Genomic DNA, 18,368 nt, shown 5'->3' with positions numbered 1-18,368 from the left:
GACCACCTTGCATTGCGTCCATCACCATTGTGAGAATCTGAGTGAAATTCCTTTGTAATTCACAATAGAGGGTATACCAGTTTAGATTTGATAAGTTTGCCTTTAAAATCTTGGTGATTTCTGATGAATGGCTTCTGCCTGACTTTTCACAAGGATATGAAAAATACTAGGCAATTCATAATTTACAGAAAACAAAATATTGTGATTGATTTTCTATAAAGTATAAAGCATTATATATTTTAATGGTATTTAAAGGACAGAACGGTGAGAATGCTTACTTGATCCTGCACATGAGGGCAGTGTTAATGTTGAGAAACAGGGTTAGGGTTAGGTCGATCGAGGCCAAAAATATGAAAACATTCCACATTGTTTCTGTGGCGTCTGTCCTCCCTGTGGATCTCTTACAGGTATACTAATGTGTCCTCATGCAGTCCAGAGACATGTGAGGTTAATTGTTGACCCCAATTGGCCCATCGGTGTGACTGGGAGTATGTGTGTTTGTCTCTTTGTGAATGCCGTTTGATGGACTGGCGACCCATCCAAGGTGTCCTCGACTTCACCCACAGTCCGCCTTGATCAGCTACGGGTTAGAGCGGTGTCAAACATGGATGAACAAATTACTGAACTAACAATATAGTCACATCTACATGCCACAATCATTTTGTGTCTTTTCATGTTAATGAGTTTACCGGAGTAAATAGCACATTGATATAAAACATTATATATGCTTTGTTGCCTTCGTCCTTCCAGGGTCTTCTTCGTGCCTGATGAAATGGTTGGTTGAGACACAGATAAGTCAACATGTTGTAAACTAAAATGGAGACATCTGCTCAGGTAACTCGTTCATTAGAGCATGAGGAGTTGTTGTTTGAGGAACATAATGGTGCAATCCATTGCTTCCAGGGGTTTCTGGTATCATGATGCAGCTGGAATTAAATGAAACTTTAAACCTGTCTGAAAACATTGAATGTTGAGTGTGAAGCACAAGCAAATATAAAGGTTTTTGAATAAAACACACATTATTGTGCAATTCTGGTTTTGTCATTGGAAAAATTATATAGCTTATGTTCATGATGCATTTGAAATTCAATTCCAGGTCCAGATTTGTTTTAAATTAGTTTTGGTTTTTTTACGGTTTTGTATAACAGCACTGGCTGAACTACCTCTAATATGAAAAAGTCCAATGGGAATAAGATTTTCTTTTATATATTTTACATTTTTATACACAGAAACATCCAGGTACATACACAACTCAATGAAGAACAGTGACCACCCTCATGACCTGAGTTTTCTACATTAGTTGTTAACTGAGTGTAGTTCACATTGCCTTTAATTAAAAAGTGTGAGGTTAATAACAAAAGAGAACTTCTCAGCTCTTTCCCTGCTCCTTTAGGTTATGGTCACTTCAGTTGGGAGGAGTGAACTGTGAGTAGACTTCATTAGCTGAAGGAAATGGACAATCCCTCCCTCTGTTAATGATTCATCTGCAGAAAACAGTTCGGAGACCAGCCGCATTGCCTTGTGAATTCATTCAGCAATCCGTTCAGGCTTTTAGAAAAAAGTCCTTAAAACCAGCATATAACAGCAAACTAAAACTTTCAGCTATATTTAGAAAACACTCTGGACTTCAAGTGGTAAGTTTGATTTTGTTACATTCCACAGTCTGGTGTTTTAATTAGATTAATTGGAAGTTTAAAAGGCATGTGATTGTTTTGTGTGTTATCGCTATTATTCTTTTGTGTTCGAGGTTTTCAGTGATTCAAAGCACCAGATAATTGTTGAAGCGCTTCTGTGTTGAATTTGCTTCACTTAAAGTCCTTGATGCATTTATAATCTATTTAAAATTTTTGTTCAAGAAAATAGCATTCTGCCAGTTAAAATACCATTTTTTGTCTTTCGCAATTGCTTTTCATATAAAAACATAAAGAGGAAAACGGGAGTGGACAAAGAATCAGTTCAAGGCTATTTTTCTTCTCCTTGTAATGAGTCAGTCTGCTTTACTCGAATGTGGCAATCAGTGGCAGCTCTTAAGGGCATTAGTTACTTCATTATCACAGCTCTGCTCCAGCATTTTTCCAGCAGTATTAGCCAAATACAGCAGCGCTGCTATGGCTTTTCTCCATGGTGACTTGGTTCGCTGGCCACAGCATGAAACCGAACATTTGCAGGAAGGTGGGTCATTAGAGGGTGACAACGCTGTCGGCTCATGTAAATCCTGTGTCTATTTTGGTTCAAATTAGTATTTCCAGCAGCACAATGACCCTGTTAGTGAAGTGTGAAATATCAAAATCTATCTTTTTTCGACAACTATTACTGACGAACTTATTTAAATGAATCCAAACTCTTTGAAAAAGAAATGGAGAAAAACTACCAGAGTAATTGTGCTGAAACGGACAATTACAGCATTAGGTTGAATAACCTCCTTCTGCCTCTCCTACATTGGGAATATGAACATATTGTTTCTTACTTTTAGCTAATGTATCTGCTGCTAAGGTGAGATATAATGTTTTCTTTCTTTTTCAACAGGTAGTTATTCCCAATAGCGCAAACATGAAAAACACAAAACATCACAGCATTCAGATGGATGGAACAGGCAAATATTGAAGATTTCTTTGCCTTGGGAAGTGACCAAATATATCCTACCAGATATCGATGAAACATGAAACTGTTTCTGTATTATTTGATGCTTTTGGGGTCCAGTTATGTGATTTCAACTTATGGGCCCCACCAGAGAGCACAGATGACTGGAGATATTTTACTTGGGGGTCTTTTCCCTATGCACTTTGGTGTTGCTTCCAAAGATCAAGACCTCGCAGCCCGACCAGAATCCACACAGTGTGTCAGGTACGATTTATGGCCAGTTTTACAAGTTGGCTTACAAAAGTGAATGTGTTTGAGTGAAATGCATATTTTTGTGGACTTTTCAGGTTCAATTTCCGTGGTTTCCGTTGGCTCCAGGCCATGATATTTGCCATTGATGAGATTAACAACAGCAGCACACTCCTGCCCAACATCACGCTGGGCTACAGGATCTTTGACACATGCAACACTGTGTCGAAAGCCTTGGAAGCGACCCTCAGTTTTGTGGCCCAAAATAAGATAGATTCCCTGAATTTAGATGAGTTTTGCAACTGCACTGATCACATCCCATCAACCATTGCTGTTGTCGGAGCTGCTGGATCTGCAGTCTCCACCGCAGTTGCAAACCTGCTGGGTCTTTTTTACATTCCTCAGGTGAGTCAGAACCACATCACTACAATAAGAATCTTAAAAATTGACAGAGCCATTATAAACGTCAAAATGATTTCTTGTTTCAGATCAGCTATGCTTCTTCTAGTCGCCTACTGAGCAACAAGAATCAGTACAAATCCTTCATGAGAACCATTCCTACAGATGAGTACCAGGCCACAGCCATGGCAGACATCATTGAGCACTTTGAGTGGAACTGGGTCATTGCAATTGCCTCTGACGACGACTATGGGCGCCCGGGGGTAGAAAAGTTTGAAAAGGAGACCGAAGAGCGAGACATCTGCATTCATCTGAACGAGCTCATTTCTCAGTACTTCGAAGATCATGAAATCAAAGCTCTCGCTGACAGGATCGAGAACTCCACAGCTAAAGTAATTGTTGTGTTTGCTAGCGGCCCTGACATTGAGCCTCTAATTAAAGAGATGGTCAGGAGGAACATCACAGATCGCATCTGGCTAGCCAGCGAAGCCTGGGCAAGCTCTTCTCTTCTTGCTAAACCAGAATATCTTGATGTTGTGGCAGGAACTATTGGCTTTGCTCTGAAAGCAGGGCATATTCCCGGCTTCAGAGAGTTTTTACAGCAAGTACAACCAAAGAAAGACAGTCACAATGAATTTGTCAGAGAGTTTTGGGAAGAAACCTTTAACTGTTACCTGGAAGATAGCCCCAGACTCCAAGAAAGTGATAATGGCAGCACTAGTTTCAGGCCTTTGTGCACTGGTGAGGAGGACATCACAAATGTTGAGACCCCATACCTGGACTACACACACCTTCGGATCTCCTATAATGTTTATGTTGCAGTCTATTCCATTGCACAGGCGCTGCAGGACATTCTCACCTGCACACCTGGACGTGGACTTTTTGCAAACAATTCATGTGCAGACATAAGGAAAATGGAAGCATGGCAGGTAACTGGCAGGTCCTTTCAGATTCATGTAGCTGATTAATGCATGAATGTACCTATGAATCATCTATGTACTTCATTCTGCCCATAGGTCCTGAAACAGCTAAGACATTTGAACTATACCAACAGCATGGGCGAAAAGATCTACTTTGATGAGAACGCAGACATGGCAGCAAACTACACGATCATAAACTGGCAGAGGTCTACTGAGGACGGCTCCGTGGTGTTTGAGGAAGTCGGGTACTACAATATACATGCCAAGAGAGGAGCCAAACTCCTGCTTGACAAGACAAAGATTCTCTGGAATGGATTCAGTTCAGAGGTCTGTTGAGCGAGGATATTCCCAGAAATATGTCTGGATCCTTCCTATGTTTATAGCATGTGTGCTATAAATGTATTATGATTGTTATTAATTTGAATTCGATAAATACTTAGGTGATCATTTTTACTATTATAAGTCCTTTTCACATTCATTTAATTTCTCACACTGGTAATTTCCCCCCCTTCCCTTTTCTACAATAGATTCATGTGAAAACAAGGTACATTTGTTGCTTTGTATTTGTGAGATCTCACATGTAACATTCTGGTTGTTTCATTTCCTGTAGGTGCCCTTCTCAAATTGCAGTGAGGACTGTGAACCTGGCACAAGAAAGGGGATTATAGAGAGTATGCCCACCTGCTGTTTTGAATGCACTGAGTGTTCAGATGGGGAATACAGTAATCATAAAGGTATGGAGACTCAAACATTTACAGCCTCAATGTTACCTCTGCTAACATTCTTCTTAATGCACATTTCTAAAAAGAATAAATTAATTCTTACAGATGCCAGTGTGTGCAACAAGTGCCCAAATAACTCCTGGTCCAATGGGAACCACACATCCTGTTTCCTGAAAGAAATCGAGTTCCTCTCCTGGATGGAGCCGTTTGGGATTGCTTTGGCCATTTGTGCGGTGTTGGGTGTCGTCCTGACAGCCTTTGTGATGGGAGTCTTTGTCAAATTCCGCAACACCCCGATTGTGAAGGCCACAAACCGAGAGCTGTCCTACGTGCTCCTGTTCTCTCTCATCTGTTGCTTCTCCAGCTCCCTCATCTTTATTGGGGAGCCACAGGACTGGACATGCCGCTTGCGTCAGCCCGCCTTTGGGATCAGTTTTGTTCTCTGTATATCCTGCATCCTTGTGAAAACCAACAGGGTGCTTTTGGTGTTTGAGGCCAAGATCCCAACCAGTCTCCACCGTAAATGGTGGGGATTAAACCTGCAGTTTCTCTTGGTGTTTTTGTGCACATTTGTCCAAGTCATGATTTGTGTGGTGTGGCTTTACAATGCCCCTCCTTCCAGCTCCAAGAATCATGACATTGATGAGATTATTTTCATCACATGCAACGAGGGCTCTGTGATGGCTCTTGGGTTTCTTATCGGTTACACGTGCCTCTTGGCAGCGATTTGCTTCTTCTTTGCATTCAAGTCTCGTAAACTTCCTGAAAACTTTACAGAGGCTAAATTCATAACTTTTAGCATGCTTATATTCTTTATTGTTTGGATCTCTTTTATACCTGCATACTTTAGCACCTATGGCAAATTTGTTTCAGCTGTCGAGGTCATTGCTATATTGGCATCCAGCTTCGGGATGCTGGCCTGTATCTTCTTCAACAAGCTCTACATCATCCTCTTCAAACCTTCCAGGAACACCATCGAGGAGGTCCGATGCAGCACGGCGGCACACGCTTTCAAAGTGGCTGCCAAAGCTACACTGAAACATAGCACAGCTTCAAGAAGAAAGTCCGACAGCATAGGGGGTTCCTCAGCCTCGACTCCATCGTCATCAATTAGCCTCAAGACCAACAGCAACGACTGCGACACGACTTCAGGAAAACATAGGCCGAGGGTCAGCTTTGGCAGTGGAACAGTTACTCTGTCTTTGAGCTTTGAGGAGTCGAGGAGGAGTTCAATCATGTGATACTGTGCGTGTGTGTTGATAGGTGGTGGGTGTCAAACTTCAGCTTCGTCAATCCCAAATAATCTATTCATCTATCGATAGGATGTGTTTTGGACTGTGTTTGAATCGTAGTTACAAGTAGATCTTCATGCTAACACTTACCTCTTTAAATTCTTGGAAAGAAGTCACCACTGACTTGTGTTGTTGTCAGAATAAACATTAGATGCATGACTGCAGACGGTGGTTAAATATTTTGTACAATTGAATAAAAATACTTTGTATGTTAAACTTTGTTGTTTGTTGGAAATGTTCCATCTCATATTGAAATTATTATGAAAAAGTCTTCAGCACAAAGCAGACAACATGAACACAAGAGGCACATTTAGATGACAATGTTGTACAATAGGATTAGTCATAAAATAGCTTTCAGGCAATTAATGTGCCCCTTTCTTGTTCTTGTTATGTTATTTTTGTCAGAAATGTTCTGCTCCCTCCAGAAAATAAACTAATTGTAGCATCCGATCTGAATAGAAATGGCTACGAATCAGTTTCATATATCTTAATATAACACAGCATGAAAAATACCAAAATCCTCCTATGAATACAACAAAATACTTGAAAAGTCATAAAAACATTGGTGGTGGGCGTAGAGGGTATTTCACTATAGATGTTTCGGAGAACTTTGACTGGCTTCAGCTTGCACATCACAAGTTCCTGACAACTGCAAACAGTCCAGACCTTTCTCACATGTTAATGTCATGCTTTGCGATTCTCGCATGGCTTACACTACTCAGTGATGCACCTCCAGCATGTAGGCGGTAAAGGAAATAAGGAGAATCAGCTATTTCAATGCCAACTGTGAAAATTCTCTGTAACAATCTCTTCCCCTTTTCAGATAATAGACCAACAGAATAGAGATTTAGCCTCACAGCATGAGAGGGAATTTCTGTGAAGAATATTACCATTTACTTTGTGCGCTTAAACTTTATACAACTTGTTTAATACAGCTTGGAGGAAGAGCTAAATGTTTAATTAAAATACAGAAGATAGTTAACCTCTTGTAATGGATCCAGTATACACTAATCAAGGGACGTGGCTGCATCTTCAATGGAAGGAAATAATGGGAAGCTTTAAAAAAAAAGAAAAGAAAACTGTTTGCTCCTCAGTTGAAATTCACCAGATCACACAGGGATGCTACAACAACACTGAAGAATGTTTGTCAATTGGTCAGGAGGAGTGTGCAGCATTGTTCATTTCTAAATATGCTAGAAATAATTTGCATTGTCTTGCAAATGTGCACACGATTAACAACAATGACTAATGTCAGCCTGTTGCAAACCAGACAAAGACATAAAAAATGTGCCATTCAATACTCATCGTTGGAGCTTTTTTTAATGAATCTTGCATGATTACCTCATTCACAAGTGTCTCAGTCATTAATGTGCCATGCTGAGATAGTGACACAACGTGCCCTGCTACCTTCTCAGAAAAAAAGGTATTTCAGTTCAATGTTATGAAACTAAAGAATTACTTGGTATGTTATTGTGCCCTTTCTCTTGAGTTTTCTGCAAGTCTGGTCTGCAGCTCCCAGTTATTCAAATTAATGGCTCATCACATATTAGATTTTAACTGTTCATGTAGTGTTGGCTTTAGTGTATTGGGCATGTCTATGCTTGTGTCTTAAATTAAGATCATGTTTTCTGAGGGGTTAGTCTAACAGAGAGGTATCAGACAGTGTCATCATTAAAGCAAAAGTTGGTTTATTTTTAGCTCAACAACGCCTCCTAGGAATGCAGCAAAGGCAGTATTCTCCAGGAGAAATGTGTGACGTGGTTAGAACCATCCTTGCAATATCCTGCAAAGGGGGAATATATTTGTTTTATTCTAAACCCGCTAGTAATGTAACAACAATTTATGAAATTATAATTGAACAAAAGGAAAGTTAAGAAGTTAATGAACCACAGAGCTTGATCCCTTCAGGTGCAAAATCTGAATGGCAGGAAAGAAATCTGGCTGTAATAGGGAGTTTAATATCCCACTGCAAGGCTGTTTGTCCCAAAGGAAGCTGTCAGCAGGTCAGGAGAAATGCCAAAGATAGTACAGAAAAGTAGGTTAAAGGGCATGTATTGGATGTAGGACCGCCCACATCACTTAACAAGAAGTGACATGCTCAGATGCAGAATTGTGGCTGACATGATGCAGGCCGACGAGCAGCTGGACAACCACCTCCTCAGTGCAGGAAGAAACAAACTCACAGACACAAATACAGCCCAGCAGCAGGATCAGCATGCAGCCTGTGTCTGATCTGCAGGGTGGAATTAGAGAGATATTGCATGAAATGACCAGAAAGCTTTGCATGCTGGGAACATCTGGCGCTGTCCAGACTAGAGAAGAATAGAGGACCAAGCTTATAACAGCCTTTTGCAATTACAACAACAAAAAAACAAAAACTTTTCTGATTGTTCTTGAAACAATACTTTTATTATTGAACACATTGAAAGTCAGACAGAACATCTGCAGCACACCAGGGTTTTTTTTTCAGCGGTCTTAAAAATGCTTTTTTGCCTCAGTCTTACCATTTGAAAAAAATTCTTATTTGTTAAGGACAACATTTTATATTTAGGTGGCATGGTGAGCTACAGCTTCCCATCAGCAATATAATTATTATTGTTAATTTATGAAGTCATTTTTTCCAACTTATTTCTGTGTTGTGAAGAACGTGGGGGGTATAGAGTGGAGCAGAGAAGATTTTCACCCGAGTTGTATTGTAATATTATAGTATATTATAATCTTATACTATATAATATAGTTTATTGTATTCTGTACCTGAATGCATCTTTGTAAACAACATTTCTTAAAGAATTTGTTCAGGCTCTTGTAAAAAAGCAACAAAAAACAATTAAATACTTAAATTATTCATACCTTATTGAAAACAAAAAGAAAAAAGAAACTGTCATGACATATAAGTCTTTTTTATGACGTGTGTGTGTGTGTGTGTGTGTGTGTGTGTGTGTGTGTGTGTGTGTGTGTGTGTGTGTGTGTGTGTGTGTGTGTGTTTACTTTGTTTACCTGGAGTACGAACACTAACATTGAAATGACACGTGCCGGCCTGGCTCTATCGACGTCATGGACAGCGTCGCGTGGTCGCGTCGCACGGCGGAGCCGTTTACTTCCGCCTTCGTCAGCCAGCTCGCGAGTAGGCGAGTCCTGCTGCTTGACTCATCTGAATACCGCTACGGTTAACGGAACCGACGTGAACAACACGCCTCCTGAAACACGGACTTTAAACAGAAGCCGAACCGCTCCGCGATGTGAAGGTAGAACCAACACTGCATTGGTTATGGAGTTTATTGTGAACGGAAGCTAGTCAACGGTAGCCTGTGTGTGAATGTGACGGCAGCGTCAACCAACATGCGCTGCTGTGGTGAGGCTGGAAGAAAACGATAACAAAAACAGACTTTTAGCATTAAACATGTTTTCCTGCTGCGAGCGACGTAGAATGCGTTAAATTGCTAACAACAGGGTAGCTCCATGAACATGTAGCTTTATTGTCGGTTTGTTTGTGGCTTGTCGCGTTGTATCTGGACCTAATATTATATTACCCACTGTGTCTGCGAACAAATAACCCCACATTGACAAGATTCCCTGCACTAACCCTTTATTATGCCTATAATTATATTGTAAGGATCGGTTTTCTAATACTGTTCCATTTTATTTCAATGCATAATTTTCTGTATCCTACTTCTTCCAGACTGATCAGAGTACAAACTAAATGCTTATCCTTGTTAACGGTGGTCTAGAAAGCAGGGTACAGCCTGTACAGATAACGCAGTCACACCCACTAACAGTTTATGTGGAGTATTTCGGGGGGGTGGGGGGGGGGGGGGGGGGGGGGAGTCCTAGCTTGAAGTAATTGTGTGTACAGCTGAAGAGAAGGAAGAGGCGCTAACAACCTGGTGTCCAGTTACTAGATATAATGATACCACTCACAAAGCCTGTGCAGTATTGTAAACGAGAACATTTGACTCCAAACACAGCCTTGACAGAGAAAACAAGAAACGTCTGTTATTCAGTGTTCATGGCTCTTAAGTTGTTTCCTTGTAAAGCATCACATCCAGTTATAATATGTAATCGAGACGCATGGATATATTTCCACAGTCTTGTGTGTTGCATGATAAGATTGTGTGGCTTATTATTTTTCTCAAATTTTCTTTACAGCTGTTGGCGAGTTCAAACCTTTTTGGTTTCACTTCCGCAAAAATGGACTCCCAGGATTCAGCAAAGGAATTTCGCCACCAAGTACTCCTCACTTCACAGTTTTTTAATCGTCTTGCAACAGGTTTTGTCGCCATGGGATGACCGTTCAGTGAATCCTTGGCCGTTGCTGTTTTTTGCTGAGATGCCCAGCACAAAGGAAATATCTTGAACAATAATTAACAGCTTGTACTATAAAGGGGCACAGCCATGGGCTTCTGTTCACCTGCCTGCAAGATTTTGCGCAGAACAAAGTACTTTGTGCTGCTCATCCTCTCGCTATCGGTCCTCGCATGGATAACAACCTTTTCAGGTGAAACTGTGAAATCAATCCTGGTTTCTTCTGCCACGACACAAAGTCTTATCAAAGGAGATGGTCTGAGGGATAAACTCCATTCATTGACTGAAGCACCCGATGTCTTAAATACTCCATCACAAAAGGTCGACTGCCCCCAGGATTCACCTCTGCTACGTAAGTAGTACACACTGAAGGTCACAAATGTACAATTTACATACAAATTTGCTTTAACGGCGATTTTAATTTTTTTGCTCATTGATGGCAAAGGCTCAAAATGTCAGAAGTCAGTTTGTTTAAATAGTTTGCTGCTCGAGTCCTTCGTTAACTTGAATGAAAGATGGCGAAGTCATAAAAATGTGTCGTCATCAATTTGACAGCACATTATTATACTTTGCTCAGAGCTTCATCGGCCCACTCTGTGCTCCTTGGTCACAGAAGCAGAATTCGGTTGGCTCCAGCTTTTTGCTCAAAATTGCAAATAACTCTTCCACAGAGGGAGCGGTGGAGCTGTCCTTTGAATCCTCTCTGACACTGAAAGATGTGGTGACTGACAATAAGGATGTGGGAGAGGGCGAGTACGAGCCCTCCGACTGCGCAGCGAGGCAGAGCGTGGCGATCCTCATCCCCCACCGCAGCCGGGAACGACACCTCCTCTACCTCCTGCATCACTTACACCCGTTTCTGCAGAGGCAGCAACTACACTATGCCATTTATGTCATCCAGCAGGTATTTTAAAAAAAAATTCTTTTTTTTTACATCACAGACAAGTTTTGAAGTAAATCTGTTTTGAAATCACTTTAATAGTTAATTTTTCTGAAATGTATTTGCCTTAATTTCCTTATTATATGAACATTTCCAGTTGCTGTTGGTAAAATGACATGCTATTTATTTTCTACTTCACTCACAATTGTGCGTACGTAGTGCCAATATACCTCCACTACTGGACTGTCAAGTAATTCAATGCAACAACACTTTATGAAAATAAAGATGAATACAGACATTGGGATCAGACCTTTTCCCTGAACTGGATTATTTCTAGCATCCAGCCAAGTTTACATGGGTGTTTCTTTATATCACTTAAAAAAAGAAAAGAAAAAAAGGGCAGCATTATTTGTTCATTGATGAAATATTACAGTTGTTCACCCAATTGAAGCTGTTTGGATTGAAACGGAATGTTTTTAGCTAAAAATAAAAGGTAAAGCTACATCTAAAGGACAAACTGGGGAGTTAAATCTATCCAGATTTCTTTTATGATTTACTTGGTGAGAATACACTGCACACATGTGTACAACATGTGGATGATTGCATTCCTACCCACATTAGTTTCTCTAGTCTGGGGCTTTGGTTGAAACTTTTTGGTTGATGCACATAATAGTTGTGCATTGAGGCAGTGTTTTGATTACAGAAGTTGTCTGTAAGTTAATCAAATGAATTGAGATATAGTGTTGCTTATATAGTGCAGTTTTCTTTTCGCTCTAGCAGTTTCTATACACTTTACATAATCACCCATTTACACACACACACATACACACACGATAACAGCATCAGGGGTAAGTTTCATTTTAGTGTCTTGTCCAAGGAAACGTCAATACCGAGAAGGGCTGAGCAAAAAAATAAATTTAATCAATTTATTGAATTTATATACCTAAAAACTATTTTTTTTTTCCCAAAATTTTTTTAATGCATTTTTCGAATTACGCTCTAGCATTCCTTCTGATTTTGTTGTTTTCTTTGACAGGCTGGCGATGCAACTTTTAACCGTGCCAAGTTACTGAATGTCGGCTATTTGGAGGCATTAAAGGACTACAGTTGGGAGTGCTTCATATTCCATGATGTGGACCTCGTTCCTGAAAACGATCATAACTTGTACATCTGCGACAACCAGCCCAAACACTTGGTGGTCGGCCGGAATGCTACCGGATATAAGTAAGTACACGACAAACACTAATTCCCGGAAGTCCTTAGTCTCTGGTTAATAAACACATGGCACTCCCCTCAGGCCTCAGATCGACTTGAAAGATCTAAAAGCAAACTGCACAATAAAAGTCTTTATCTGCGGTCTACGCCAAGTTCCAACATCAAAATGGCTCATAAAAGCATGTAAAGAAAACAGTACAATCTTTTCAAACTGTGTACAATGTGTAGACAGAGGGTATTGCAACATTGCGTAAAGGAGTTTTATATTCAAAAGGCCAACAGGAGTAATCAGAGCAGCATGAATCGTGTTCAATCAACCGTGTACCAGTGAGCTGCTGTGACTCCTGATAAGCCGTGAGGGAGGAGGGCATTTTAAATCTTAACGTCCTGCATTTCATGTTTCTTCACCTCCGTTCTGACGGCAGAAGCCTATTAATGCGTCTTACTATTCATTTGCCTTCCTGATTGCTCTGTCAGGTTGCGTTACAAAGGTTACTTTGGAGGAGTCACTGCTTTGACCAGAGAACAGTTTCTTCAAGTGAATGGATTCTCCAACACATACTGGGGCTGGGGCGGAGAAGACGATGACCTTCGTATCAGGTGAGACGGAGTTAAAGTACAATTAAAGATCCTTAGTGTTGTTTTGCAGCTGTAGGTGTTCTTAATATTTCTTTAATGTGACGCTGTCTCACTTAGAGTCGAGCTGCAAAAAATGAAGATTGTGCGGCCTCCTGCAGATATTGCTCGATATACCATGGTGTTTCACAAACGGGACAGTGGCAATGAAATAAACAAAGACAGGTGAGTAGAGGTGAAGGCTGGAATAACATGTCATTGAATGAAAGGCATTGTGATTTGTGGTGAAAATGCCTTGTTTCCTTTCCAGGATGAAGTTGTTGGGACGAACGCCACAGGTATGGAGGAAGGACGGATTGAACAGCTGCTCCTATAAGACTCTGTCGATAGACAGGCTTCCTCTTTATGTCAACGTCACTGTGGACATCGGCAAACCGTAGAGCTTACGTCTGAAACTGAAAAATCTTGCTGCGACCAAAAAAACCCCCCCACAGAGTGAGGTCTTTTCCACTGTGTTCAGAAAAGGTACAAAACGTGTGGAAGATTACATTTCAAGAACACCAAATGCGTATTAGTTTGATTATTCTACGTCAAAACTCAACGTGGCTCTCGACCTGACTGCATTTCGAGCGAGCTGACACACTTGTCCATATCACGCCGCCGTCATCTTTTAATATTGACATAAGCCTTCAGATATTTTCTTTTTCTCATGAAGAATGATTAGCTCGATTTGACAGTTTGGCATTTACTCCTTCCTTGTTCCTTGTCAGACTTTCAGTAACCACTTATGCCTTATTTTCCTTGACAAGTTGCGTGCTTCTTTAAGTCAATATGTTAATGTCCATCATTTCCATACAACCTGTTCATGGTCGCTGGAGCAACTCCCAGCTGACTCAATATTTTTGCGTTTTACTCTGCTGCTACCTGCACCGACAGGTGTGCCGTGACACTAAAAATACAGATCCTGTGTGATTTTCACTGTTGCAGATTTAATTCAGATGACCTGAGCCGTGCAAGTTGTATCTGGAAAAGAGAGTTCATGGTTCCTCGGTTCTTGAGCCACTTGCCAATTTGTAGTATTTGGATGGTGCTTTGACACAAATATGGTAAACTGCAGAGAATCTGATCGTCAATGAAGCGGAGAGTAACGTGCAATAATACGGATGACAGACACAAGACGGCCATTTAAATTTCAGAATCCAAACACATTTGTAAACCCTCTACATTGAACTTTACCCCCAATCATCTCATCACTCTGTTTTACCAGTTCGTCCTTCATTACTCAGTTTTGTGGTTCAAAAAGATGTGAAGTGACGATCCAACAGACAGACCTTGTGTGTGCAATACACGCCTAAGCAATAACTATATATATAGAGCTCATTGTTTATTTAATCTATCACAGTATGTAGTTTTGAAGATGGAGTTTATGTAAATGTTAAGAGATCAATTTTATAGCAGTTTTTTACCTGTTTAGAGTGACATTTATGCTTGGGCTCAGTTCAATTGGCTCATTAATGTCACTAATGTCTTTGCTGTTAAAGGGGGTAAAAAATAAATAAATAATCTAATTTTGGATTTGGGCTTTAGTAGGTACTGAAAACCTGAATTATTACTGTCTTCAGTAATATGAAACTAAAATATTTTTCATCATGTGGAACTTGAGAACCTTGACCCCTATGGATGTTATTGTTCTGAAAAGTACATTTCTGAGCCATAATAACAAGATAAAGTCTCTACTACTTTTGAAAGGCCTTGCATGTAAGATTTATAAATTGGAATCGACTGGAGCTGCATTATCACTTCGATTTTTTTTTTTGTTTGTTTGTTTTTTGATTGTTCAAGTTCTTTCAAGACCAATTGTAGGATGTCTGACTATAAGTGACACAAAATGTTCTTCTAGCATGTTTTGATTATTGCATGCTCCTTAGAAATGTCACTGAAACACATATCCACTTTACTACATAAGAGTTACTTTCATAGCTGTTGCTATGTTGCAAACACTAATTCCTTCAGAACTGAGCAATATGACTAACAACACTGACAAATGTTTACCTTTCCTCACTCATTATATATTCCTGGCTGCCATACTAGAGTTGCACACTAGTTAGAAGCTGTTGTGAATCGGAGTGAGGTGCGTCGTTACGCTGTCGGTGAGCTGAACGACTCCATAAAACTGAAGTATGCTGTCGCCCACATGACTATTTGGGGTTTGTATTTTTTTTTTCAATGGTGGCCTGACCGTGTCATCTCCATTCCTTAATGAATGTTTTGTTTTTCTATTTTTGTGCTCAAAACTTTTATATGTGAATATATTTAAGGAGGCAGGTGAGATTGCAACTTATCTGCACGATTTCATAAACTGATCCAACTCCAAGTAAATCGCGTGATCATATTGTAGCATCAAGACATTGACTGACTTGTTTCGAGTTTGTACTTCGACATTTCTGTGAGTTATGTTATGGGTTTGTTTTGAATGGGTTTCTCTTTTCTTCTTTAGGAGACCTGTCATGTTTGTTAATGCGAACAGACTGCTCATGGCATTACTTTCTCTTTAGACCAAATGTGTAATAAATAAATTGTATTTTTTTCTTATCAACCATCTCATTCTTTTACGTAACTGTTTCAACAGATGATGCTGTATCTGCACCTGAATCTAATGCGGGAGGGGAAAAAAAACTAAATCCCAATGAAAATATTGTCAAGGGACATTTGTAGAAGCAAAGAAAATATGTTTTAACTACATCCACTCTTCACGGAGGATCATGTCTATAAATCAAACAACACATGCAGTAAATAGAGCAGTTTCATATGTCGGACAATCCATATATTTAAATGACCTTCATCAAGGGCTACACGTAAGCAAAGAAATACCTTAAGTTCAGTTACGTTTGTGATTCTATTCAAATTAATTTAGACTTAATAAAATAGAAACGTGAGGACAATTTCTACAGTTCTCTTCCAGTGGTTCGACTTCGGTGAACCACTGCAGTTTATAATTCTCACCACTGGGGGTCAGTGATCACACAGCACCCTCATGGAAAACGTGGAGGTACAGTATTATGTTTCCTGTTTATAATTTACTAAAAACGCACTGATTTCACAGGCAGGTAATTTGAATGAATTACAAACTGGAAACCTTTTTGAATATTTGCGGGGGTTAACACTACATGAGCATTAATCACGGAAATGACACATAATGCATCCAAATAGATTTATGATCTGTCAACAGAAGTTATTTAAAAAAAAAAGTTGATTCATTCGGATTCTCAAAGATTTAAGCTATCATTTCTACTTTTAGAAGTTACGTAGGGTTACTTGGCTTCAAACACTGAACATTACTTTATTAGATAGGGTTAAGGCATCATATCAAGGCAGCCATTGTTTGTTTGTTTTTTTATTAGATTAAAGAAGAATGGGTTAACATTTTGGCACCCAACACGTGAATGGGTCACTATCTGAGGGCAAATGGAATCACAAAGGAGCTGATCTGTGCCGTAATTCAAGGCTTTGTGTCATTCAGACCTTGCACAGTTATTGTATTGTTGGTTGACTAAACAGGTTACACTGTTATACTCTAACTGTTTGTAAGGATATGATTGAAGGATTTTATCTAAAATCAATGTGCACCATTGCAGTAAAAGCCAGAAAAAACCCTCACTAAATTGCAATGGACCTTACTTATCCGGCTCATTTGACCACTCCAGCATGTTTTAATCATACTTGATATGCACTTAAACAACAATGATGATAGCTGCCCTGTGAAGCGCTCACACACCACTGAGGACACTTTAACATCACTCTTTGCAGGTAGCTCTGCAAAATGTATAAACTAATGCATTTTTCCTCTGTGAATGATAGGATTACATTTTAATCAATTATGTCTGATTTCCATATTTGAGTAGTGTTGGCTTGGTCATTTAAAAACTTCTATGTCGGCATGAAGAACACCAACGTTACAATATCTTCACCTCAGATCAGCAGTTTATTAAGAATAGAAATGCAATTTTTCTTCCTCATTGCATCACTCCCATTCTGTTCTATAAGCTGAAGCTGAATTATGCTGCAGATCTTTAAAGACATTGCATCACTCTGAGGACACAGGCGACATTAGAAGCAACAACAAGAATAACTCTTCATTATTCACACACACACAATGACATGTCTTCTTTGCACATGCATTTTCTTTTTCTTTTTTGCATTAACTGGTGCAAAGAAAGAGCGGGATGTCTGAAGCTTTGTATGAACAGAATGATGTCATCTCCTCTTCCTATGGTGCAGAAAGAAAGCTTTGTCTCCCTGAGCCTCGGCTCGGTCATCGAACACACATGTGACATTCACAGAGCACAAAAATATCAACTCCATGAATCTGAACACTGAGAGTTACTCTACAAATCTCGCCATTCAGATAGTTTAGAGGAATGCCAGAGTTTCGTTACACTGTGTGCTTTTTAACATTATACCCCCTAATTGTGAGAATCCACAAGTGGGATGTATTTTAAATCATGCTTGATGTTTGTGTTTGTGGATTTAGTTGGCTCGGTTTCCTCGATTCGGGCCCAGTCTGGACTTGGTGACCTGCTCACCACCTCCAGATCAGACGAGCCTATGTACTGTTTTTCTGCACCCTTTTTTAAAAGTTACATGTGGGCGTGCACACAGTCGTGTGTGTTTTTCATGGGTATAATTGCACAAGGTTGCAATGACCTGACTCCTGTCACTGCAGAAGCAAGGTTCCTCTGGTTCAGTGCTTTGTAAAGTCTGGGGGCGAGATTCCCCTGGGGGGGTATCAACGAGCTTTGGGGTGCGGAGCAACAGAAAACATCTGGGGGTCAGACAGATGCCCTTTCTTAGCACCATTCTTTTGCTTCTAATTTTTGGAGATGAAGTCATTATAAAAACAAAAATGGAAAAAAATAATAACTATTTAATTAAACTGGTAATTTTTGGAACTGGATTTATTTGCATACATTTTATGAAGACTTTATATTATTAGCATGTTTGTTATTTATAATAATATCACTGAGAATAATAACAAATATAAAATGGAAGGTAACAAAGAGCATTGATGGATGATTTTTTTTTTCATATTTTAAAATTGGAAAATATAAAGTAAATGGTGTATTTAAAGCAATATTTTAAAAAAAGGTGTTAAAAAAAAAAAGACCAGTAACTTCTGCAAACAGCAGCATTCATGGAGCTGCATGTACAGGTGTGGTGAACCTTTTCTGCCTGC

General features: G+C 39.7%; 2 protein-coding genes across 2 annotated transcripts; both read left to right on the top strand.

The window, feature by feature from the left end:
- Positions 1–2,659: 2,659 nt before the first annotated feature.
- On the top strand, positions 2,660–6,111 carry casr (calcium-sensing receptor; the record flags this gene model as incomplete). The annotated part of the gene is made up of 6 exons (XM_080508935.1): positions 2,660–2,844; positions 2,928–3,234; positions 3,318–4,157; positions 4,245–4,475; positions 4,759–4,882; positions 4,976–6,111. 6 exons carry the CDS (start codon positions 2,660–2,662, stop codon positions 6,109–6,111), a joined length of 2,823 nt encoding a protein of 940 aa, XP_080365061.1.
- A 3,240-nt stretch (positions 6,112–9,351) lies between these two features.
- On the top strand, positions 9,352–15,727 carry b4galt4 (UDP-Gal:betaGlcNAc beta 1,4- galactosyltransferase, polypeptide 4). The gene is made up of 7 exons (XM_080508937.1): positions 9,352–9,407; positions 10,309–10,816; positions 11,136–11,368; positions 12,381–12,568; positions 13,037–13,159; positions 13,256–13,360; positions 13,446–15,727. Exons 2-7 carry the CDS (start codon positions 10,555–10,557, stop codon positions 13,573–13,575), a joined length of 1,041 nt encoding a protein of 346 aa, XP_080365063.1. The 5' UTR covers positions 9,352–9,407; positions 10,309–10,554; the 3' UTR covers positions 13,576–15,727.
- Positions 15,728–18,368: the final 2,641 nt, after the last annotated feature.

This window comes from Blennius ocellaris (assembly GCF_963422515.1).
Source record: "Blennius ocellaris genome assembly, chromosome: 14".
NCBI lineage: Eukaryota > Metazoa > Chordata > Actinopteri > Blenniiformes > Blenniidae > Blennius > Blennius ocellaris.
The sequence above is the reverse complement of the archived record's forward strand: the minus strand, read 5'-3'. Positions and strand labels throughout refer to the sequence as shown.

Excerpts from the sequence above, each read along its gene's own strand:
- b4galt4 (XM_080508937.1), top strand. The coding sequence starts at position 10,555 with ATGGGCTTCTGTTCACCTGCCTGCAAGATTTTGCGCAGAACAAAGTAC. Across the intron at positions 10,817-11,135 it reads CCAGGATTCACCTCTGCTAC|AGGGAGCGGTGGAGCTGTCC; the intron begins GTAAGTAGTACA and ends ACTCTTCCACAG. Across the intron at positions 11,369-12,380 it reads CCATTTATGTCATCCAGCAG|GCTGGCGATGCAACTTTTAA; the intron begins GTATTTTAAAAA and ends TTTCTTTGACAG.